The sequence below is a fragment of the Peromyscus maniculatus genome, chromosome X (genome assembly GCF_049852395.1).
Source record: "Peromyscus maniculatus bairdii isolate BWxNUB_F1_BW_parent chromosome X, HU_Pman_BW_mat_3.1, whole genome shotgun sequence".
Taxonomy (NCBI): Eukaryota; Metazoa; Chordata; class Mammalia; order Rodentia; family Cricetidae; genus Peromyscus; species Peromyscus maniculatus.
The window spans coordinates 51664566-51689898 of record NC_134875.1 but is presented as its reverse complement, the minus strand read 5'-3'; the positions used below and the strand labels follow the sequence as shown (position 1 = coordinate 51689898).

At 37.4% G+C, this 25333-nt stretch overlaps 1 protein-coding gene across 4 annotated transcripts in view; it reads left to right on the top strand.

Annotated features, from left to right (window-relative positions):
* Tbc1d8b (TBC1 domain family member 8B) overlaps positions 1-25333 on the top strand; it is an 80729-nt gene that overhangs the window by 37418 nt on the left and 17978 nt on the right. For all 4 annotated transcript variants that reach the window (XM_006970318.4, XM_015992345.3, XM_015992354.3 and 1 more), the window contains 7 exons: positions 7804-7953; positions 8670-8820; positions 9647-9861; positions 15819-15936; positions 17475-17760; positions 18942-19071; positions 19773-19871. In XM_006970318.4, coding sequence (XP_006970380.1) covers positions 7804-7953; positions 8670-8820; positions 9647-9861; positions 15819-15936; positions 17475-17760; positions 18942-19071; positions 19773-19871 — 1149 coding nt within the window. The remainder of the gene's footprint in view (positions 1-7803; positions 7954-8669; positions 8821-9646; positions 9862-15818; positions 15937-17474; positions 17761-18941; positions 19072-19772; positions 19872-25333) is intronic.

The following is a 25333-nucleotide window of genomic DNA, read 5'->3' as shown; positions in this document are numbered from 1 at the left end:
ATCTTTGCATCATTAAACAAATGTTCCAAAGCATAAACAAATGTTACACATCCTCAACTAATATTCCACAACAGTAAGGAAATCAATAGTGTAGAAATAAAGCCTAACATTTATGATCCATTGACTTTCAACAATGAGAGAAGTTAATTCAGTAAGGGATTAAAATCTTTTCCACAAATGGTTCTGGGACATAGATAACCATATACAAGAAGTGTACTTGGACCCTTTCTTTAAAACACTTATAAAATTAAGTCAAAATGGATCAAAGAACAAAACTGTAGGTCTGAAACATCATAAGTCTTAGAGTAAATGTAGCAGTGATTCTTTATGCCTTTGAGGACAGATTCAAACAGATATTTCTCTAAACAGGACAATGAAATGACCAAATAAGCACATGAAAAGTGTTTCTGTATTGTGGGTTGCTAGGGAAATTCAACTCAAAACCATAATAGGATGCTATCCATTCATACCCACTAGCATAGTTATTATTAAGAAAGTTGCTGGCCAGGCAGTGGTGGTACATGCCTTTAATCCCAGCTTTCAAGAGACAGAGGCAGGTGGATCTTTGAGTTTGAGGCCATCCTGGTCTACAAAGCGAGTTCCAGGACAGCCAGGGCTACACAGATAAACCCTGTCTAGAAAAATAAATGGATGAATAAAAAGAAGGTTGCTAATAACAGTTCAGGAATATATAAAGAGTTTGAAAACCCCATTGACTGCTTCTTGGAATGTAAAGTGGTATACTGAATTGGAATATAGTTAGGTAGTTCCTCAGAATGTTGAACATAGATTTACCATATGCCCAGTAATTCTACCCATAGATATTAAACCATGAAGACTAAAATGTTCTCACAAATAACTGCTCATAGATGTGCCCAGTGAAATTATTCATAATCACCCAAAACGTGTTAAAATATCATTGTCTACAAAATTATGATTAAATGTAATGACAGTGGCATATTGTCTTAGGGTTTCTATTGCTGCAACAAAACACCATGACCAAAGAGCAAGTTGGGGAGAAAAGGGTTTATTTGGCTTACACTTCCATATCACTGTTCATTATCAAAGAAAATCATGACAGGAACCCAAACAGGACAGGAACCTGGAGGCAGGAGCTGATGCAGAGGCCATGAAGGAGTACTGCTTACTGGCTTGCTCTCTATGGCATGATTAGCTTGCTTTCTTGTAGAACTGAAGACCACCAGCCCAGGGATGGAACTATCCACAATAGGGTGGACCCTTCCCCATCAATCACTAATTAAGAAAATGCCCTACAGCCAGATCTTATTGAGGCGTTTTCTCAATTGAGGTTCCCTCCTTTCAGGAGTTTGTGTGTCAAGTTGACATAAGACTGCCAGCACACATTATAGGGCAGTAACAAGAAAGGAAGTGGTGATTTGTGCTATTCCATGTGTAAACCATGACATATGCCAAATGAAGGAAATCCAACACAACACAACACATATTGTAAGATTCCACATATATCAAAGTCTGAAATAAGCCAGTTTATAAATACAGGTAGTTGTCTAGCGTCTGTGTGGAATGGAGAAGTGATAGGGGCTGACTACAAATAGTACAGGGTTTTTCTTTTGGTAGTTTTAATAATGCTAGGAAGACCATGTATGTGAAATCTTTGGAAATGTTTGTTTTTCTTGGGAACCTGTTTAAGGGAGAAGTTTCTTAAAAGTGTAATGATTTTAACATTATAAGAAGTTATTTTTAGTAGAATACATGATTTTATATGTGAGAGTTCCCATTTTATAACCACCACAATTTATATATATGTATGTATATATGTATACATATATATGTGTGTATATACATAGATATATACATATAGTTAATTAGTTAGTCAGTCTGAATTTGAGACAGGACCTCATTTTGTACCCTAGACTGGCTTTTAGCTTGCAGTGTATTTCAGGCTGGCCTTGAACTTGCAATCTTACTTGAGCCTCCTGAGTAATAGGATTATAGGTATGAGCCACATTATCCAGCTTATTTATGTTTATGTTTAGTTTAGCCATTTTTATTCATGTGATACGGTATTTCACACTGGTATAAATTTGTATTTTTAAACAACTTACGTCATTGATCCTATTTTGTGTGCTCTTAGCTTTGATGTTTTTCAAGATACTTTTGTTGGTTAACATATTTTGAATAGATCATCTCTACTGTATTCTAGCCTCCCAGGATAATGACAAACATTGTAGTCTTGATTTTACTGAGAATTATTTTATTTTAACATGCTGCTTTTTTTTTTTTAAATTTGGAGGCAAGGTTTTGGCATCCCAGCGTGGTCTAGAACTCACTATGTAGCGTAAGCTGGCCTGGACTGACAGTGATCTTCTTGTCTCAGCCTCTTGAGTGCTAGGATTACAGGTGTTTAACATAAGTTGTTTATCTCTTCTTGCTTTCAGAATTCTCTCTTTGGATTTGACTTTCATAGGTTTGGCTATGATGTATGTAGGTGGGTGATTTCTCATTTTTTTTTCTTTGAGTTTGTTGAACAGCTTCTTAATTGGTATTTTGTGAGTAACATTTTATGAAAATTGGAGCGTTGTTTGCCATTGTCTTTTTTCAGATACTTTCTGTTCCGTTTTACCTCTTATCCTCTTTTAGGACTTGTTTTACACATAGATCATTGGTTTAATGGTTTCCCACGAGTCTTTGAGACTCCATTTATTTTTCTTTATGTATTTTACTTTTTCACTTGTGGATAATCTCTACTGATTTGTCAAGAATGCCAATTCTTCTGTTTGCAATTGAAATACATTCTTTGAGTGAACCTTTGAGTTCAGTTATCAACTATACAATTTGTACTTTTACCATTTCTGTACCTTTATCGATGTCCTCTATTTTGTAGAGCATATCTATCTTTTGTATATTTTGTCTTTTGAATTAATAGATTTTATTTGAGCAGTTTTGGTCATATAAGAAAAATTAAACAGAAAATACAGTTTCCTTGTACTACTGTCTGCTTTCTCCTCTGACAATGATTTCTCTTATTATTAACATCTTATGTTGTTTTGGTAAATCAGTTAACAATTGATAAGCCAGTACTAAAATATGTTACTATTAAATGATGTCCATAATTTACATTGTTTTATTTTTATACTATACGGTTTTGTTGAATTCACACTATAGTGTTGCAGACATCACAGCATCATACAGAAGAATATCATTGCTCTAAAAAATCCCATGTGCTTTTTACATTTTAAACCCCTTGCCAACTTCTGGAAGCTATTATCTTTTTATTGTCTCTATAATTTTGTATTTTCTAAAATAGTATGAATTGAAGCATATCAAATGTAGCCTTTCAAATTGACTTCTTTCACTTAGAAAGATGAATTTGTCTTTTCTCAATACTGTAATTTGGTATCAGATCTATTTTAGTGCTAAAACATACCCCATTTTTAGTTGTACCACAGTATTTATCCTTTCACTCACTAAAGGACACCTGGTTGCTTCCAGCTTGGGGCAATTAATGAGTAAAGTTACTATAAGCATTCACATGTGTGTTTTTGTGTAGATGTGAGTTTTGAACACATTTGGGTATATGAGTGGGGGTGTCATTACTGAACTGTGCATTAAAACTGTGTTACTTTTGTAAGAACTGCCAAACCATCTTGCAAAGTAGCTATACTTTTTTTTTTTTTACTAGAAATGAGTAAGAGTTCTTGCTTCACATCCTCACAGTCACTTGGTATTGTCAGTGTTTTGATTTTAGTAGGTAAGGATTGTTTTTTAAAATGCATGTAACAAATGCTATGTGATGTTGAATATTTTGTATATTTATTTTGTTTATCTCTTTATATCTTTTGCCTACTATTTATTGGATCATTTATTTTATTTTCCTCTGGTGTCCTCTCAGTTCCTTCAATTCAAGCTACAAATAGTCCATTTAAAAATTATTTGCCCTCTTATGAATCCTTGTAAATACTTCCTGATTTTCATTAAGCCAATGCCATAGTCTGACTTTTTTTTCTTTGTCCTCCTGGACAGCCTAGCCTTTTCTAATGTTTAACAGAAGGACTTGTTAACATATTCTTAGTTAAAAGGTCCAGGATGCACCAACTTAATCTTTATGATGTCTGGCCAAAAGGTTCTTTAATTGTGCCCTTGGATTTTACTGCTTTATTAATAGAGGCTCTGGCTTTTATCTTTGCCTTAGGAACCAGATCTTGTTTTGAGAATTGTCTTATCATGTATGGAAACTGAGAATGAAACAATACATTTCTAAGCCAGCAGATTATAGCTCATTTGTGTTTAATAGTTCATTCCCTAGTTTGCACCCATGCTATGTGGCCCCCAAAGCTTGTCCCTGAGGGTTGGTGATGTGACTGTCCTGCAAGCGTGAGATCCTGGATTTATTCCCCACATGCCAATAAATTAAGCAAATAAACTTGTACTCTTCCCAAAGGGCCTGTTACTTCTTTGTACAGTGGAGCAAATACACATTTCATAAAATCTCAAAGGAAGGGTGGGATTTAGACAGGAAGAGAATAAATGTCAAGGGTTCCACTTGAGTCAAGGTGTAAAAATGGAGAGAAATGCAAGGTATATTATCAGACATCTGGGCCACCATGAACACAGTGCGATTCTATTCCTCTTCCCTTTGCTTTCTTATTAAAACATTGAATTCCTAGTTTCCATTTTCTAGTGTCCATTTTTAAATCCCTTCCCCAGTGCAAATACTACATTCCAATCTTCTGTTATTTGGTTCACATGGGTTGTCTTTCTTTAGAATACCCTTCACCTTGCCTACCAGTACACTGACTTACCTCTCAAGGCATAAAATGAATGCCACCTTCTCTGTAAGATGTGTGTACACACACACACACACACACACACACACACACACACACACACACGCAGAACAAATACATGTGCAGTTCAAAGCCAAAGTACCCATGTGGAGGTCAGAGGACAACTTTGGTATGTCTGTGTCTGCCTGTAATCTTGCCTAGAAATGCTGAGGCTACGCATATATATTATTGCTTACAGCTTTGCATAGGCCCTGGAGATCTGATGTCAGATTTTCATGCTTGTATAGTAAGAACGTTTTTATATAAATTTATTTATTTTACATCCTGACCATCACTTCCCCTCCCTCCTCTCCTTACACTCCCTCCCCTCTCCTCCCCTCTCCCCTCTCCCCCATCCACTCCTCTTCCATGGAAAGATGGAGGCCTCCTATGGGCTTCAGCAAAGCATGGCCTATCAAGCTACCATAAGACCAAGTACTTCCCCTTGTATTAAGGCTGGGCAAGGTAATCCAGCATGAGGATTATGTTCCCAAGAGCCAGTCAAAGCACCTGGGACAGCCCCTGAACCCATTGTTAGGAGTCCCACAAGAAGACCAAGCTATACAACTGTCACATATATGCAGAGGGTCTAGGTCTGTCCCATGCAGGCTCCCTGGTTGTTGATTCAGACTCCATTGAGTTCTCATGAGCCAGGTTAGTGGTTTCTGTGGGTTTTCCTGCAATATTCCTGACCCCCCCTGTTTCCTATAATCCCTCCTCCCTCTCCTCAGCAGGACTCCTGGAACTCTGCCTAATGTTTTGCCTTGGGTCCCTGAATCTGCCTCCACCAGTCACTGGATGAAAGCTCTCCAATGACAACTGAGGTAGTCACTAACCCAATCACAGGAGATGGCCAGTTCAGGCTATAGCAAGAACTTTTGCACACTGAGTCATCACACACCCAGCCCTATGAGGTATTTTTTTAAAGACCCACCCATAAGTCTTCCTTAATACCTAGGGTATGTTATAATAAATTAAAACGACTCCCAAATCTTGGAGTCTTAACATTACAAGCATTTATTTTTTAGGTCACAGCTGAATGAGAGTTGACTAGGGTAATGCTAACAAGCTTCACTCCATAAAGTTCATATGGGGTCCCAGGTTCCCAATGGCTTCCCCACCTTCTAGTATGGAGATTGGCAACCTGTAACCTGTTGTGGTAAATAAAGTTTTGAGACATAGCCATGCCATTCAATTATGTTTTGTCAATGAGTGCTTCAATACCACAATGAGAAAATTGATTAGGGACTTTATGGTCCGTGAAACTTAAAATATTTGTCTCTGACTTTTGCTTAAAACTTTTGTTGATCCCTTGTCTGAGGTTCTCTGGGCCTGTGAAGAGAGATCTGGGTCCTTTATTTATTAAATGTAATTTCCTCAATTCCTTGGATGTGTTGATAATATCTGCTTTATAATCTTTGTATATGAAATCTAACAACTAGTCACCCTCAGGGACATTTTCTCTTGGCTACTTTTTTAAAGTTCTTGATTTTATTTTATTTTATTTTATTTTTATTTTTTCGAGACAGGGTTTCTCTGTGTAGCTTTGCGCCTTTTCCTGGAACTCACTTGGTAGCCCAGGCTGGCCTCGAACTCACAGAGATCCGCCTGGCTCTGCCTCCCGAGTGCTGGGATTAAAGGCGTGCGCCACCACCGCCCGGCTTTGATTTTATTTTTAAGCCTACCTTCCCAAGATCAACTTCTGAGTTAGCAGAATTTAGCAATTATCCCATTATGGGTTAGATTTCCTTAAGTGCCTTGAACTTTTAAGTCTTCCATCTTTTATCCAAGGAAATAGTGTGTGTAGATGTTACACAAACATAAGTTTATAAATCATGAATCTTTTCATTTCCCACCTTCAAAGACAGCTGGAGTTGAATAACTAAGACCCTTTTCTGTCACATTTATTTTCTTGAACAGCTCAGAGGGGTGCACATGTGTAGATACTTCTAAATACTCAAGAATATGTCTAAGCCTTTCAAAGTTCCAGATGGTTATCTGCTTATCCATATCTTCCTTTCAGATTTCTAGCTACCCCTTTTTTGCCCCAAATGACATGACAGAGTTAAACACCTGTGATATTAGAAGCAGGTCACTGGGGTTTTCTTTAATGCCTTGGAAACCGAGCTGTTTCAGAGCTGAGCTGTGAATCAAATCAAATAACACCTTAGAAGTGGAGATTTGCCAGGAGCTGCCAGTTTGATCAAATATTGACTGTGCTGAGGATAAGGTGTCACTTAGGGGGAAATCCAGAAGACTGCCTTACCGCTGGCTTTTTTTCATGGCTACTGCACTTCTGAGTTAGGGCAGGAACAGCCTCAAGTTAAAGCAGCTCAGGCTCTGGTGTTCTTACTAAGGCTCATGAGGGGTTCTGATGCTTCCTTCCTCTCCCCACTCTTTTCTGTATATGCTGGAGATGAACCCAGGTTCTTAAGCTTGCTGGGCAGTCACTCTTCCACGAGATACAGCTTCAGCCTGCATTAGTTTTCCTTGAGTAAATTCTTTAAAGTCATTCTTCACCTTTGGTTAACTTGTAGCATTCTGAAATGGTTTGTGTTTGATAGTATTGTGTTGCCTTTGTTGAGGAATGGGCTCGTTGAGATTCTGAGTTTGTCATTTCCAAGATCACTTTTTTGACACCCTTAATTTTGATAAGAAAATAATGCTTCTGAGACATTTCCTTAATGTTTAATATATCCATAGAGTGTGGTTTATGAATGGCAAACAGAACATTAACACATTTTTTTCTTTGTTTTTATTTTATTTTGTTTTGTTTTGTTTTGTTTTTGAAGACAAGGTTTCTCTGTATAGCAGCTATGGCTGTCCTGGAACTTGCTCTGTAGACCACACTGGCCTCAAACTCACAGAGATCCAACTGCCTCTGCCTCCCAATTGCTGAGGTTAAAGGTGTGCGCCACCACAGCCCAGCAATACATTTTTCTTAATTAAAGTTGTGAGCATACAATGAGGACAATCACATTCTGACTTTCTTTTTCAGGTTGCTATTAGTTCTGACTCTACAGGCCCACCTGATAATTTTGGGGAGCAACCTTTGGCATGTCAAAAAGAATGCAGCAAAACTGTGAACACTGAAGCTTTAATGACAGTATTTCACCCTCAAAATTTGGAGAATCTTGACTCTAAAATGGTAAGAAAACAGAATAATATTTAAATCTATGGATTAGAGCAATCAATGGAAAATAACTTTTAGAATATACTAGATCAGTGGTTCTCTGCTTTCATAATGCTATGACCCTTTAATACAGTTCTTCATGTTGTGGTGACCCCCAACCATAAAATTATTTCTGTTGCTGCTTTATAACTCTAAGTTTGCTATTATTATGAATTGTAATGTAAGTATCTGTGTTTTCTAATGGACTTAGACAACCCCTGTGAAAGGGTTACTTGATCCCCACCTCCCAAAGGGATTATAGCCCACAGGTTGAGAACCACTGTACTGGATGGTATCAAAACAGAAAGCTTTACCTTTGAGGTTTGAAGTAAGCCTAGTTTGGTTCCACAACACTCAGACTGTTATCAATAGTGAAGAGAAAAGAGGAATGTTGGCTATTGAGTCTTAGTCACGTGGGTTCCTAATAATCTCTGCTAAACCCAATTTGATTTTGGAAGAATGGTGGTTCAAAGCTTTTACCTTCCATGTGTTAGGCTTTTGCAATTTTAGGAGTTTGCATGCATTTAAGATTTTTTTTTATGTTAAGGATTCAGTATTTTACTATGTGAATATGATTTTTTATTTTCTAAATTTTTGCTCTGTATATATTATTTCATGGTAAACAGAATGAGCAAGTTATCTTAAAGAAATTCATTTTTCACTGTTCACTTGCCCTGATTTTTCTGTTACAGTTGAAAGAAAAGATGAAGGAACAATCTTGGAACATCTTATTTTCTGAATGTGGGCGTGGTGTTAGCATGTTCCGGACAAAAAAGACCCGAGATCTAGTTGTAAGAGGGATTCCAGAGACTTTGAGAGGAGAGCTCTGGATGCTTTTCTCAGGTATTACACTTATTTGATTCATTCATTTAGTAGACATTAAGTGTGCCGCTTCTAGGAGTTATGCTCTAAGCACAAAGATGGCTAGGATGTGAGCTTAGACTAGTCAAAGAGAAAAAACTGTATTTACATGTGCTTACCTAAATATCTACATATCTACTATCTTACAAGATTAATTATTAGGCAAGATATGTATAATTGGGGGTATAGGGTTCATATCTGTAGCATCAAGGGAAAATTAAATGAAAAAACTTCATGAAAATGTTATCCTGATAAATAATGACTGCTATGGATGGTGTTGTTCTCATTGGTTGATAAATAAAGCTGTTTGGCCAGTAGCAAGGTAGAATAAGGTTAGGCGGTACATTCAAACTGAAGACGGAGATGAAGAAGGGTGGAGTCAAGAGAGATGCCAGCCTGCCACCCAAGGAGCAACAAAATGCTAGCAAACCAGTAATGCCATGGCCACATGGCAACATATAGATTAATAGAAATGGGTTAATTTAAGATGAAAAAGCTAGCTAGCATGACGCCTGAGCCATAAGCCATGCAGTTTGTAATTAATATAAGCCTCTGTGTGTTTACTTGGGACTGAGCTGCTGTGGGACTGGGCAGGACACAGGAAAACTTCCATCTACAAATGAATTGATGTTGTAGACTCATGTATTGCTTCCCTTTTCTCTCATTTTCTTTCTTTTTTGTGTGTGTTCAGATATTATTTGAGCATAAAGCTAAACCTCAAGGTAATAAAGTGCAAATATGCCACTATATGAAAATCTTAGCTTTGTTATATTATTCATTATATATGTGAATGCAATTGTCCTTGCAGGTGCTGTTAATGACATGGCTACCAATCCTGGCTATTATGCTGAAGTGGTTGAAAAGTCCTTAGGGACCTGCAACTTGGCTACTGAAGAAATTGAACGTGATTTACGTCGCTCTCTGCCTGAGCACCCAGCGTTTCAGAGTGATACTGGCATATCTGCTCTGAGGCGGGTACTGACAGCTTATGCATATAGGAATCCCAAAATAGGATACTGCCAGGTATAACTTCACTGTGATCTCAAATATTATGTGCATATTTCAAATGATATTATCAAATTCAACTCGAGAATTTTGGGACATATGATAATGAGAGCAGAGGTAGGGCTGAGATTGATTGTGGATATTAAAGTAGGATGATAGTGGGAACATTTTAAAGTATTGATATCTCACTATTTTCTTTTTTTAAAGATTTATTTTTATTTATATGTATGTGTGTATCTCTGTGTGGGTATTTGCCATATGTGTAAAGGTACCCTTGGAGGCCAGAAGAGGGCATTGGATCTCCTGGAGCTGGAGCCACAGACAGCTAGCTGTAAGCTGCCCAACATGGGCACTGAGAGCTGAACTCAGGTCCTCTGAAGAGCACCAAGAGTTCCTAAACACATTTTTTCATAACAATTGGATTATTGTTCTTTAAAAGACACTGTGTCACATGCTATATAAAGATATATCAGATAAAAATCTTGTCAGCAAAAATACATAGATCAGGTCTGAGGAGGTATATCTAAGTGGATAACGTGCTTGTAGTACAAACGTGAGGACCTGAGTTTGACTCTCTAGCATCAATATAAAAAAAATCGAGGTATGGCAGTATGCATCTGTAACTCTAGTGCTGGGGAGAGGTGGAAACAAGTGGATCCTGGTCCTGGGGGCTTGCTCTCCATCCAGTCTAGCTGAAATGGCAAGCTTTGGGTTCAGTTAAAAAAAAAAAGCGTCTCAAAATAAATAAATAAAGTGGAATAATGACTGAGGATGAACTCACAACATTGATCTTTGGCCTTCACATGTACCTGCCACAGGAGAGCACACCCATACACCCGTGTACATATGCACACAATAGCTAGATAGTTAAATGAATATTCATTGGGAAATTGAAAATCAAGGGAGACAAACTGAATGTAAAGTGAAGTCAGGATTTGTAATAAACTATTTTCATCTGGGAGTATCAGAGAGGGCTTCATGGAAGAGCTACGTAGCTTTTGCAGGTCATGGCAGTTTGTGAATTTTGAACATATAGAAATGGAATTAAAGAACTTTCTAAGTGAAAGGATTGGTGCAGTCTAATACAGATAGAGGTAAGTAAAGAATATGTGTAAGGTCATGTACTGTTTAATAAAGGGGGGATGAATAAAGCAGTAATTTATTTGGAGAAAACACTGGGTAGTTAGGGGTTGGTTAGGAGTTTAAATCTTATTTTATAGACAATGGGGAAGTCCTTGGTAAAAATCCTTTAGGGGTGCACTGTGTTAATTAGGTAGTTGACTGCTACCAGACACAAATAGATAGTAACTGAAATATTATAGAATATTATTACTAAAGAAGGAAACAGAAATAATAATTTAGGTCAGTAGACAGTTCTCTTTTGTGAGATTAGTAAGGGACTTGGGCTATAGGTTGAAAATATACTGTCATCTTAGAAATAAAACTAAGATTTTGATAGCCATTACATGGAATCTGCAGATCAACTTGGGAGTATTACATATTAACAATATTAAATCTTTCAAACTATGAACACAGGGTGTTTCCTTCATTATTTAGTAGGTCTCTGGTTTATTCTTCTGAAAAGATATTAGATAGCTTTCAATATAAAATCTTAAAACTTATTTTGATGATAATTTTATTTCTAAGTATTTTTATGCTTTTGAAATTATAGTAAATGCATGTTTGTCTCTTATTTCTTGCTAGCATATTAAAATACAGTTCATTTTTTATATACTAATCTTGTCTCCTTTAGACTTCTAGAAGATCATTTGTAGACTTCTTTCATGTTTCAATATATGTATCTTAGTTAGGGTTTCTGTTGCTGTAAAGAGACACCATGACCACAGCAACTCTTCTAAAGGAAAAACATTTATTGGGGTGGCTTACCTTTTCAGAGGTTTGGTCCATTATCATCATGGCAGGATATGGCGGCATGCAGGCAGACATGATGCTGGCCACATCTTAATCAGAAGGCAACAAGTGGTCTGTAACACTGGGCATGAGCACATATGAGACCTCAAAGCCCGCCTTCTCAGTGACACACTTCCTCCAACAAGACCACACCTCCTCCAACAAGGCCACACCTCCTAACAGTGCTACTGCCTTTGGGGGCCATTTTCTTTCAAACCACCACAATATGAAATCATGGAAGCTGCATAATGACATTTTTCTCCATTCCAATCTGAATACTGTTCTTTCTTTTTTCTTGCCTAAATGGATAACCTTCGATATAATGCTAAATGGAATTGTTAATAGTATTATTTTACTTTTTGAGATGGCATCTCATTATTGTTCCTGCTTGTCTAGTTCTCCTGGACTTCAGTGATCTTCTCACTCCTTCCTTTTGAGCAGCTGGGACTTGTTACAAGTATACCCCAGCACACCTGGCTTTATAGTTGTATTGAAAATGAATATTCTAGTCTTGTTATTTATCTTAGAGAGAGCCAGTCTTTTGTCATATAGTATGTAATTAACGGTAGAGGATTTTTGTGTAGATTATCAGGTTGAAGAATTCCCTTTATAGTCCTAGTTTCTGAACATTACCTTTTAAATATGAGAAAGACTGTAGATGCTGAGTACAGTGAAACTTACCTGTAATCCTAACACTTAGAGGATAGAGCAGGGGATTTTGAATATAAATTTAGCCTGGGCTACATACTGAAACTCTGTCTCTAAAGAAGCAAAGCAGGAAAAAGAAGTATTAGATTTTTAATATTTTAAATTAATTACAACATTTCCCCCTTCCCTTTCCTCTCTCCAAAACTTCTCTCATAAACCCCTTCCTGCTCTCCTTCAAATTCATGGCCTCTGTTTTCACTACTTGTTATTGCATGGATGTGTGTGTGTGTGTGTGTGTGTGTGTGTGTGTGTGTGTGTGTGTGTGTATGTGTGTGTGTATGTATGTATGTATGTATGTATGTATGGATGGATGTGTGTGTACATATATATCCTTAAATATAACCTGTTCAGTCCATATAATGTTACTCACATGTATGTTTTCAGGGCTGACCATTTGGTACTGGATCACCTCTCCTATTTCCAATTTCCTCAGTTACCTGTAGTTCTTTGCATAAGGCTGAGGCCTCATGAAATTTTCTAAAAATTTTTTTCTTTGTGTTCACTGACATTATGTGTTTTCTGTTAAAATTCATTGATTGGTTTAAATATTTTTGCACTACTCTTGCATTTCCAGGATAAATCCCAGTATATATTTTTGTATACTCTCAAGTTTGGTCTCTTATTGTCTTGTTAAGGATTTTACATTCATATTCGTGAAATACATTGCAGTGTAATTAGTTGTCTCGTAATATCTGTGTCTAATTTTGGTGTCAGTACTTCTCAGAATGAGGTGGATGATGTTTCTTGCTCTTGGTTTTGACGTGGCTTGTGAAGGACTGGCGTCACTTCTTTAAATGTTTAGTAGAACATGCCAATAAAGCCAGCTGTTCTTCGCTGTCCTTGTAGGAAGTGTTGTCATTGCTATTTCAATCTCTTATTGTATCTCCATTCTCCCTTTTCTTTCCTCTAGAACTGGTTTTAGTAGTTGGTATTTTTTAAAGAAATCGCCCATTTTATCTAATTTGTTAACGTTCAGTTGTTTACCACATTCTTTTCTATTTCTGTAATATTATTTGTATGTTACCGCTTTTCAGATGGTAATAATTGGAGTTCACCCTCTCTTTTTTATCTTTTTGCTTAGGTTACCCAAAAGTATGTAGTTTTAAAGAATACTGTTTTTAAAATATTTTTGTGAGCCTAACTTATTTGTTGAAATTCCTTTTTAATATATTTTCATTAATCCTTTGAGAATTTTGTACAACATGTTTGAATCACATTTATTCCCCCTTCCCCAACTCTTCACAGATTCACCCTCTTTCCCTTCCCACCCAACCTTGTGTTCTTTGTCCTTTCCCTGCCCAATCAAGGCCAATTGGTGCTGCTTAAATGTTCTTGCATGTGTGGCCTTCCACTGCAGCATGGTAGATATCAAGGGCTGCATTCATAAAGAAAACTAACCCTTCCTCTCCAAGCCGCTAAGAATTGCCAGGAGCTCCTCAAAGAGGGTTGGAACTTTGGGCCCAACTATCCTCTCCATGCTGGGATTTGCTCGGCCTTAAGCTTGCATAGGTCTTGGACATACTGTCACAACCACTTTGAGTTCATATTTGCAGATGCCCTGCTGTATCCAGAGGACACTGTTTCCTTTTAGTCATCCATGACCTCTGCCTCCTACCCTTGTTCTCTCCCCCCTTTTGCAATGACCCCTGAGCTTTTGGAGGAGGTGGTGCAATACGTATGTTCCAGTTATACCTGAACATTCTGTATCAGCTTATTCTCTGCACTTTGGCTAGTTGTGGCTCTCTGTGTTGATCATCATCTACTGCAGAATTTTTCTGATGAGGATTAGGAGATACCTTAATGTATGGGTATGATGATATCATTAAGCATTGGTTTCATACTAATACTATGTTTATTTGGCAGAATAATAGTAGTAAGTTCTCTACTAGGAGCTATGATCTCTCTAGCTATAGGTTCCTGGCCTGATAATGGTTTCAGATATTTCAGGTATGGGTTTCATTTTATGGAACGGGCCATAAACATAAACAAAGTGGTAAGTTACTCCCACAATATTGTTTCCACTGTTGCACCAATGGGCAATGTCTTGCAAGGACAGCCATTATTGTAGTTCGCTGAGCAAGACTGATGTTGAGTTCTCTTTTCATTTCTTTTTCTATTCCCTACCACTTTACGATTGCCAAAAGCCCAAAAACTAGCCAGTGGTGAGAGCTTGACCTTCTTCTTTCTTAGCATACATGCTGGCTGGAATATGGCTCAGTGATACAGTGCTTGCCAAAGCCCTGGCTCTCATCCCAAGCATCTCCGAAAAAAGTATACATAAAGCTATAAATATACCTAAAGCAATATACATGAACATGGATTTCTAGATACCAATGGATGTGCTAGAGTTTTTCAAAGCCCCCAGATTTTCTTCAAATGTTTTTGTTAATTTCTTGTTTGGCCCAGCTGTTACCCATTGCCTCAGGCAGCCACCTCAATAGCTACCTCTGATTATTTTTAACAAACACTCTGGAGAAAAGGCTTTTGTGCTAGATGAACTCTGTGTCAGGTCAAGTAAAGAGAGCTTTGTAAATGGAGTATTCCCGAAGAGTACCAGACAGATTGAATAATGACAGTCTACAAATGGTACTTGGAAAGAACTCCAACCCCTTTCTCTTCCTTCCAGTATAAGCAGAAACTTAGGTAGCAATGGAAATGGAGAAGAAAGAATATATATGAAAAAAAACACTTTGTTGCCAGGCGGCGGTGGTGCATGCCTTTAATCCCAGCACTTGGGAGGCAGAGCCAGGCAGATTGCTGTGAGTTAGAGGCCAGCCTGGTGTACAGGACAGGCACCAAAACTACACAGAAAAACCCTATCTTGAAAAAAAAACACTTTGTTAATAGAAGCTGTAGGATTTGAATCAAAATTGCATGTACCAAATAAAGAGTTTCTACAGTGATGAAAATTGGAATAATTAAGAAGACAAAGTATTTAAAGAGAGGTAATATTTAGTTTTGTGAATAATGAAGTGGTTGATTTGATTTGATATCTAAAGGAGTAAACTCCAGGAGATAGTTATAAAATTTGTTTTCTCCAATATTAGGATATAATTCACAATAATATGTTTTGTTTTAAAGACTCATAATAATTAAGATATTTTAACCCATTGATGGTGTTCATAGCCATGATATTACTGCTTCATTTCCCTTTAATAGTACTGTATAAAATACCTGACTGGCAAGTGTTAACCTAACTATACATTGCTTTGCTTTGGATTAGCTTCAAGTCCTTAGATTGTCTTTATTGTTACTCACTTGTCATTATTGCTATTGCAGAGTTCTATGCTTGAAGAAGAAATGCAGTTATTACCTAAGCAATAATCACTTCTTTGTTTCTTTTCTATGAAATGTAGGCAATGAACATTTTGACTTCAGTATTGCTTCTATATGCAAAAGAAGAAGAAGCTTTTTGGCTTCTGGTTGCTGTATGTGAACGAATGTTGCCCGATTATTTTAATCGTCGAATCATTGGTAAAAACAAATATAAAAAGAATACGTACACACAAACATACATACATATATCTACACATGAATGCTGGCTTAATCTATTTTTGCTGCTATCGCCAAATGGCACAGACAGTAATTTATAAAGAATAGACATTTGTTTTAACTAGTGATTCTAGAGGTTTAACTAGTCCAAGAGCATGGTGCCAACATCGGCTCAGCATGTTGTCAGGGTCTTATTGCATCATAATAATGTAGCTTAGGATATCCTCTGGCCAGACAGAGCAAGCACACTCGAATTAGCTTGCTTTGTATAACAATAACTTACTAATCTATGAATTAACTAATCTATTCATTAAGGCAGAGCCCTTGTGATCCAATCACTTCCTGAAGGTCCTAACTCTAAATAGTATTAATATGTGAATTGAAGAGTGGTTTAGTTTCTAAAATAGGAATTTTTTTCAATCGCAGAAGACTTAGTCTTTTCTAATGATTTTAATGTCTGTTGTCTCTTTGGTGGGAGAGTGGTTTTGTTTGTGGATTTGGGGGACATTTGTGTGTTGAGACAAAGTCCAGCTGTATAGCTCAGGATGTGTAGCTCCAAGTAGCAGTCTTCCTGTCTCTCCCAAGTGCTGAGATTATAGATATATACCACCAAGCTTGGCTTCTTACCTATTAAATTACCAGTCAAACTGAAGAGTTGGTAAGTTAGATTGAGAAAGACAGAAAACACAAGCAATATCAAAATGTTACATTGACTGATGCTCTTAGGCAAAGACCTTTGAATATTGAAAGTGTAGTTGGAAAATTATTTTATATGTTACTTTTTCAAAATTAAGGACTTGGCCTGCTCTGTAATAAAAAGGAAAATTTAATTTGTGTTTATAAACACTAGATTGCCAAAATAATGATGATTTGAGACATCCAGAGCTACTAAGGAAATTTTTAATAGTTTCTGGATTGGAGGGAGACTTAAAGTCTCCATATTTATATGAGTTTATATATAAAAAGGAATCAAGTTTTTCTTTATTAATTGTGTGATATTATCTTCAGTTATCAAATATATAAAGATCTGTGATCCCATTTTAATAACTATAGAGTACTGTGCCTAGGTCTTGATTATGTTGTCTTTTGTTATAAGTTATGTGTGCATTTACCTTTACTGCAATTATTATTGAATTCTAGTAGGAATAAGGATGTAGCTCGGTGATAGCATGTTTGCCTGTTATGCACAGGCCCTGAGTTCTAGCCTACTACCACAAAAGATACTAAATGCTTTGAAGATAATCCCACATCATTAAATAGCATCTCGTACATGTCTCTGACTGTAAGAAGAACTAAGGAACCCCTCAAATGAATTGAAATTGAATTTCTCAAGTGTTCTTAGGTTCATAACATTCAGCTAGCTGTTGCAGAGATGTGCAAATTATAGAAAGGCACCAAAGGGTTCCTATTTGAAGGCAGTGAGATGAGCTGTATCAGGAAGCTAATGAAAGTGGACAGGAACCACAAAGAAAGCTTTTTGAAAGGTGGTCATTTCTTAAACTTGTTTTGATGTTTTCCAGGTGCCTTGGTGGATCAGGCAGTGTTTGAAGAACTTATTAGGGATCACCTTCCTCAGCTGACAGAACACATGACTGATATGACCTTCTTTTCCTCAGTTTCTCTCTCATGGTTCCTCACACTTTTCATTAGTGTGCTGCCTATTGAAAGTGCCGTGAATGTGGTGGACTGTTTTTTCTATGATGGAATAAAGGCCATTTTACAACTAGGATTGGCAATACTTGACTATAATTTAGACAAACTTCTGACATGTAAAGATGATGCTGAAGCTGTGACAGCACTAAACAGGTATTGTAAATCTGGAGGTGGGCCTGGGAAGATGGATTAGCAATTGAGAATGCTTGCTGCTATCCCAAATGAGTTCGATTCCCAGCACCCGTGTCAGGCTGCTATCCAGATCCAGGGGATCCAATAGCCTCTTCTTGCCTCCATGAGCATCCCAGCATGTATGGTGTATAGACACACAAACACATAAGTAAAAATTTAAAATCTTTAAATCCGGTGGAGATCTGAGTGATTATGTTGTTCAGGCTGCTTAGTTTACCAGTGAGGAAACTGAGTTCTAGAAACATCAAGCAATTTGCTTTAAGTCACAGAGGTGGTTGAAAGAAACAGCCAGACCCAAAGTACTATTCTTTGTATTTAAAGAGAGTGCAGCAAGAGTAAATCACTTTGATGTGAACAGTTAGGTTCCTTACACATTTATGCTAACATCATTAATTCAGTAAATCATAATAATTAATAATAATAATATTGATATATTAATATTAATATAACATTAATTATTAATATTAATAATTTTACTTTAAACTAGAACGTGTCTATATAGAAAGTAATCTGAGGGGCAGAGAGCTAGTTAGCAATGTTAAAGTATCCAGTGGGGAAAATTATCCTGGTTTCCAGGTGGTATCAGTCTGGTAGGTTGAATTTTATTTTCCTGGTGGATTTTGTATGAATACTACTTTGTGTTGGGGCACATGGGGTTTTGAGTATGTAGATATATATTCATACATTTGTATGAGTTACGTGAATGAAAGTTGAATTGACAGCTGTTTTAATGCTTCATCAAACCCAGTTCTGTACAGAATAATATAGTCACCTCCCTTTGGCATTCAGAACTCTAAGATAAGGCCTCAGTTTTCCTTTTTAAAACTTATTTCCCCTTTCAAGCTTCTGTAGACCTGATATTCTTTCCATTCTAAATGTGTTTGGAGTTTTTACCAGGTATGCACTGAACCTGTTCACTTCCCTCATGTTCTTTCTCACTCCCAAAGTGATTTTTGCATCTCATTCCTTCTACCCATTTTCTTAATTCCAAACCATCTTTAGATTCTTCTTGTTCATACTCCTTCCCTTGTGTTCTCAATTAAAATTGACCTCTGACTGACTTAGGAGACATTAGCTGTGGTTTTCTCTGCTGCAACTATTTTAGTTTCACTAATTCTTATATTATTGTCACTTTTGGATAGGTTCTTTGACAATGTCATTAATAAGGATAGCCCATTGCCTTCAAATGTTCAGCAGGGTTCAAATATCAATGATGAAAAAAGCAGTCATACTAAAGTGGATATTACAGATTTGATTAGAGAATCCAATGAGGTAAGTTTTGTGTACCATAAATATGATTACATAGTATATTTAAATATTTATAAATAATTGCATGCCATACTTATATATTGTATATTAAGAATACAGTAACGCCGGGCGGTGGTGGTGCACGCCTTTAATCCCAGCACTCGGGAGGCAGAGCCAGGCGGATCTCTGTGAGTTCGAGGCCAGCCTGGGCTACCAAGTGAGTTCCAGGAAAGGAGCAAAGCTACACAGAGAAACCCTGTCTCGAAAAAACAAAAAAAAGAATACAATAACAATGCAAACAAAGAAACAACTTAAAAATCTAACTTTACTATGACATTGAGTTCTGTGAATTGATCCTAGGTTGTATAACTTCCTCTGCCTCAATTTATTTTTCATTAAATTATATTAAATTCACTTGCTTTCACAAATGATGACCATCTTTAACTATGTGGTTAAAGTTAAAACTCTATGAAAAGTTAAAACTGATTCTCTTTTGCAGACTAAGATTTTGACCAATGTTCTTAGTCAAGACACATAATAGATGGATGTAATTTTCTCCAGTGAACATATATAAAAAACATAGATGGCAATGTTTCAAGTCACTGAACAGATCAGGAAAATAGAAATAGAATCAAGGCCTCAAAGAATTGAGTCTGGTGAAATTCAGTTGTAAGAGAAGTGGATGTTTATTATGAAATAGTATCCACTGAAATCATTTCTTGCAGAAATATGGTAGTATTCGCTATGAAGATATCCATAGCATGCGCTGTCGAAATCGGTTGTATGTGATACAGACCCTGGAGGAAACAACAAAACAGAATGTGGTGAGTATACATACACCCTGTGGGGGAAACCCTGAAGTAACTTTTCTTTAACTTCCTTTAAAGTTAACCTGCCACGTGAATAAAATGAAAGAGCTAAACTTTAGAGCTAGGTTCTTGCCTTGGCTTGCCTAGTTGTGAGTTTTTAGAGAGAAATGTTTTCTTCTGGCTGAATGATTGTGTTTATTTCAACATGTTTTATATTATTTGACCTTCAACTGTACTGTGAAGCAGTACTGAATGCTACAATGTAGGCATTTGAGCAACAAACATTTGTGGCATGCAGCTTCAGTAAGAATATCTTGGGCTGGAGAGATGGCTCAGTGAATACAAACATGCACTGCTCTTCCAGAGAACCCGTTTGGTTCCTAGCACCCATATCCAGCAGCTCATCACTGCCTATAGCTCCAGCTGCAATGAGTCCAGCCCCCTCTTCTGGCTTCCACAGACATTGCACTCAAATGTGCTCAAACCCACAGATAGACATATACACGTAATTAAAAATCAAAATAAAAAAGCTGACCCTCATAACAGCAAATGTTTCTAATAAACAATATTTCTCTGTAATACCTAAAGGAAAATTACAAGTGTATAAAACGGAATTCACTCTTAAAATATTTCCATGGTTCCATAGGTAACTGCTAATATTGGTTTCCTCTGGTCAGTGAGATGAATAGATCACTGATCCCAAGGGGAAGAATTTTATTTTGTTGTTTATATTGTTCTACACTGTTTGATTTTTATCATTATGATTTATTGTTTTATAAACCTCCTCATTTAAAAACTGGGTCCTCTGTCAGGCAGTGCTGGTGCACGCCTTTAATCCTAGCACTTGGGAGGCAGAGGCAGGTGAGTTCCAGGACAGCCAGGGCTGTTACACAAAGAAACCCTATCTCAAAAAAGAAAAGAAACTGGGTTCTCAGAGATGCAATCTAGGAAAATTAGTATTTCTGAAGACTCTAGGTTTAGATTTCAATTAAATAATTTAGTAATGTTACTGTGATATAGGGCAGAGAACCTTTGTTTTTGTTTCTAAATATTAACTTAAAATATTGGTTACATATGTTTATCACAAATAATTCAAGCATTAAAGAAACATAAAAAATGAAGTTTTCTTAACCCACAAGTAACTATCTTAAAATGAGTCAAGTGTATCTTTACATTTCTTTTCACTATTTAGTATCATAAAATATACGTGTTGGTAGGGAAAAGAAATATAGATTTTTAAAAATGAGATCACACATTATACCACTCACTCAAATATATAATGATCATTGCATATAATTAGATCTAACTCATTCTTTTTAGTGCACAAAGTAGTATACCATGATATAATTAATTCTTCAAGAATTTCATACAGTGTATTTTAATCATGTTCATTCCCCTCCACCAACTCCTCCCAGATTCTCCCAACCTCCCTATCCACTCAACTTCATGATCTGTCTCTTTTAAACCCATTAAGTCCAGTGTTTTTGCCTGAGTATTCCTGGGAATGGGGCTTGCCCTGGAGTACAGTCAATACACTAGAAAATTGTCATTGCCTCTCTCAATAGTCATCAAATGCTAGCCTCTCAGCTAGGAGGATTTTGTGCCTACCTCCCCTCCGATATGCTGGGATTTTGTCTGCTTTGAGCTTGTATAGGTCTTGTGTATACTGTCGTAATCACTCTGAGTTAATATGTGCACCTTCCGTGTGGTATCTGAAAAACAGTTTCCACGAAGTTATCCATGACCTTTGACTCTTACACTCTTTCTGTCCCCTCTTCTGCATAGATATCTAAGTCTTGTGAGGCAGGGTGTAGTATAGACATCTCACTTAGGGCTGAACACTGCCGAGTCTCTTATTCTCTACCCATTGACCAGTTGTAGGTTTCTACATTAATTGCTGTCTACTGCAAGAAGCAGCTTTTCCTTCATTTTTATTTATTTAAAAATTTTCATTTTACATACCAACCCCAGTTCACCCTCTTCTCCCACACCCACCCCTCATCCCAACCTCCCCCATCTGTGTGAGGCCCACTCCCACTTTTACCCCAGGGTACTTTTGAGGAGGGAGAAGTGAGAAATATTTAGATAGAAAGATAGAGGGGAGAGGGACAGATAGAAACACAGTATAGCTCAGGAGAGCCTGGATCTTTATCCACCGGCCCAGAACTTCATTCAAAAGGGCTTTTTATAACAATGCCAAGGGGCGAGGTAAAAGACATCCCCCTGCTAGATACAGCCAAGTGCAGACCCTTCCAAACACCTGGTCCATGGTCCAGTCATCCTCTTATGCAGTCCTGCTTGTAAAGCAAGCTCAGATCTCACTAGGAAACCTCTGTGGGCTCCCACACGCATCCCTTCCTCAGAGAGGGTAAGGCCACACATAGGGAATCAAAAAGTCTGGCACATCAAGTTGAGGCAGGACCAAGCCCCTCCACCCCGCATCAAGGCTGAGTAAGGTATCCCTCCATATGGAATGGGTTCTTAAAAGCCAGTTCATGTACCTGGGATAAGTCCTGGTCCCACTGCCAGGGGCCTCACAAACAGATCAAGCCACACAACTGTTACCCACATTCAGAGGGCCTAGTTCGGTCTCATGCAGGTTCCCCAGCTGTCAGTCCAGAGTCCATGAGGTCCCACTAACTCGGATCAGCTGTCTCTGGATTTCACCATCATGATCTTGACTCCTACCCCCCTTGCTCCTATAATCCCTCCTCCTTGTCTTCAACTGAGCTCCAGGAGCTTGGTCCAGTGCTTGGTTGTGGATCTCTGCATCTGCTTCCATCAGTTACCGGATTAAGGCTCTCTGATGACAATTAGGGTAGTCTCCAATCTGATTACAGGAGAAGGCCAGTTCAGGCACCCTCTCCACTATTGCTAGGAGTCTTAGCTAGGGTCGTCCTTGTGGATTCCTGGGAATTTCCCTAGCACCAGGTTTCCCTCTATCAAGATATCTCTTTCATTGCTCTCCATCTCTAGCTTGACCATCCCATTCCCTCATGTTCTCATCCTCCATACCCTCCCCTCCTGCCAGTTAACCCAGGAGAGCTTAACTATTTTCCCTTCCTGGGGCCATCCATGTGTGTCCCCCTTAGGGTCCTCCTTGTTAGCTAGCTTCTCTGGGGTTGTTGATTGTAGCCTGGTTATCCTTTGCTTTGCATCTACTATCCACTCATGAGTGAGTACATACTGTGTTTATCTTTCTGGGTCTGGGTTACCTCACTCAGGATGATTTTTTGCTAGTTCCATCCATTTGCCTGAAAATTTCATGATGTCATTTTTTTTTACTTTGTTTTTGCCACTGAGTAATAGTCCATTATGTAAATAAATGTACCACATTTTCTTTATCTATTCTTTGGTTGAGGGACATCTAGGTTGTTTCCAGGTCCTGGCTGTTATGAATAATGCTAAGGAGCAGATTTTCTAATGAGGCTTAAGTGGTGCACTGACATGTGGGTGCAGCAATAAGTTGTTAGGAATCATTTTATTGCTGTGTTCATTTAACAGAATAATAACAGGTTCTCCCCTAAGACTTATGACATATATAGCCACAGATTCCTGGCCTCCTTGAAAGTAACAGTTATGGGTTCTATCTTGTGGTGCTCCTTAAATCTAAGAAAAATGTTGTTAGCCACTGTTGTACCAATGGGCATATCTTACTAGGCAGAGTTCTCAAGTGGATGTAACTAAAGATGTGTAGCCCTTTCCAGGACCAGCTGGATTTGTCCGTGTTGTGACTCAGGTATGCGCTGAGTTCAGCCATAGAGTCTTACTATTCTAGAGGATAACCAATCTAATTTTTTTTAAATATTTGCTACTGATGCACACTTAACTTTTTTCCATTTTTTTGTTCTTATAAACTATACTTCAGGTAAATGCTCCTATTTATATATTCTTTTTTTCTATTTTTTTACATTTATGTGTGTGTGAACACATGCATGCACATGTAGAGATCAGAAAACAACGTGCACAGATAGGTTCTGTCCCTTCCACTCTGTGAGTTTCAGGAATCCAACTCAGGTCATTAGGTTTAGTGGTAAGTACCTTTATCCACTGAGTCATCTCACCAAGATGTCTATAAGATATATTCCTGGAAGTAGAAGCTGAATCAAAGGGTATCCTTATGTAAAATTTGACAGATCTTGCCAAATTATCCTCCAAAAGATTTGCAGCAAATTATAATAACAAACAGTGTATAAGAATATTCTTCTGAGCCAGGTGGTCGTGCCGCATGCCTTTAATCTCAGGAAGCAGAGGCAGGAGGATCTCTGTGAGTTCAAGGCCAGCCTAGGCTACAGAGTGGGTTCCAGGAAAGGCTCCAAAGCTACACAGAGAAACCCTGTCTCAAAAAAACAAACAAACAAAAAAAGAATATCCTTTTCTTCACAGTTTACCACTAGGTATTAAAATATTCACTTGGTCCTAATTTGGTAGATAAATATCAAATGTCATTTTAAGTTTCATTTTACTGCTTGTGTATTTATTAGCTTTTTCATTTCTTGGTTGCCTGGTTGTAGCCTTTGCCCTTTTTCTATGAGATTATCTTTTTATCCTTGGTGTTTAAGATCTCGTTGAATATAGTAGTAGTATTCCTTTGACAATTTATTTATAACCTAATATTTCTCCCTTGTTGTCATTCGTGGTTTTTATGTCTATCAGAGTATACAAATTACAGAGGTTGACATAGTCAAGTCTTTCCTTTTTCTTACATAATGGCTGGTTTTCCTTTAAAACTTAGTCTTTCTCTAGCTAAAATAATACAAATTAAAAGTACCTAGTTGTTACAAGCTCACAGTACTGATGTTGGTTTTTATTTTAACATTTAATATTTTAACATTTAACATACAGGTTAATATACCTCGAGGATTTTGTTATATATGATGTTAATATTTTCCAACTAAAATCATTCATTGAAAACTATTAAATGGTCTATTCTTACTGTATTGTACTTTTTCATATTCTGAATTCTTATATACATATGTGGGAGCACTTCTTTATTTTACTTTTTTGTTATTGAAACTATGTCATATATTTGAATTACTGTACCTTTATAGTACATTTTGAAATTTGGTGAGACTTTAAATTTTTCTTTTTAATGTCCATTGTAGGTAGGTGACTTTTTGGATGTCCTTTGGCAAGCATTTGTAGTTTTGATCCTGTACATTGTCCTAGTTAGGAACACCATGACCAAAAGCAACTTGAGGAAAGGCTTTATTTCTCTCTCTTACATTTCCATATTGCAGTCCATCACCCAAGGAAGTCAGGGCAGGGACCTGAAGGAGGAAGAAGCTCATACAGCTTCCATAGAAGAGTACTGTGTAGATGTAACCAACTGTCTTATTAAATAAGAAACACAGAACCAATGTAAAAGAGAAAGCCAAGAGATCAGAGCTCAGAGCTAAAATATCACCCTTCCTCCTGCGGTGGTCCTACCTTCCCTCTGCATTAATATTCCAGTAGGAGAACGCCTAGAAGGTAAA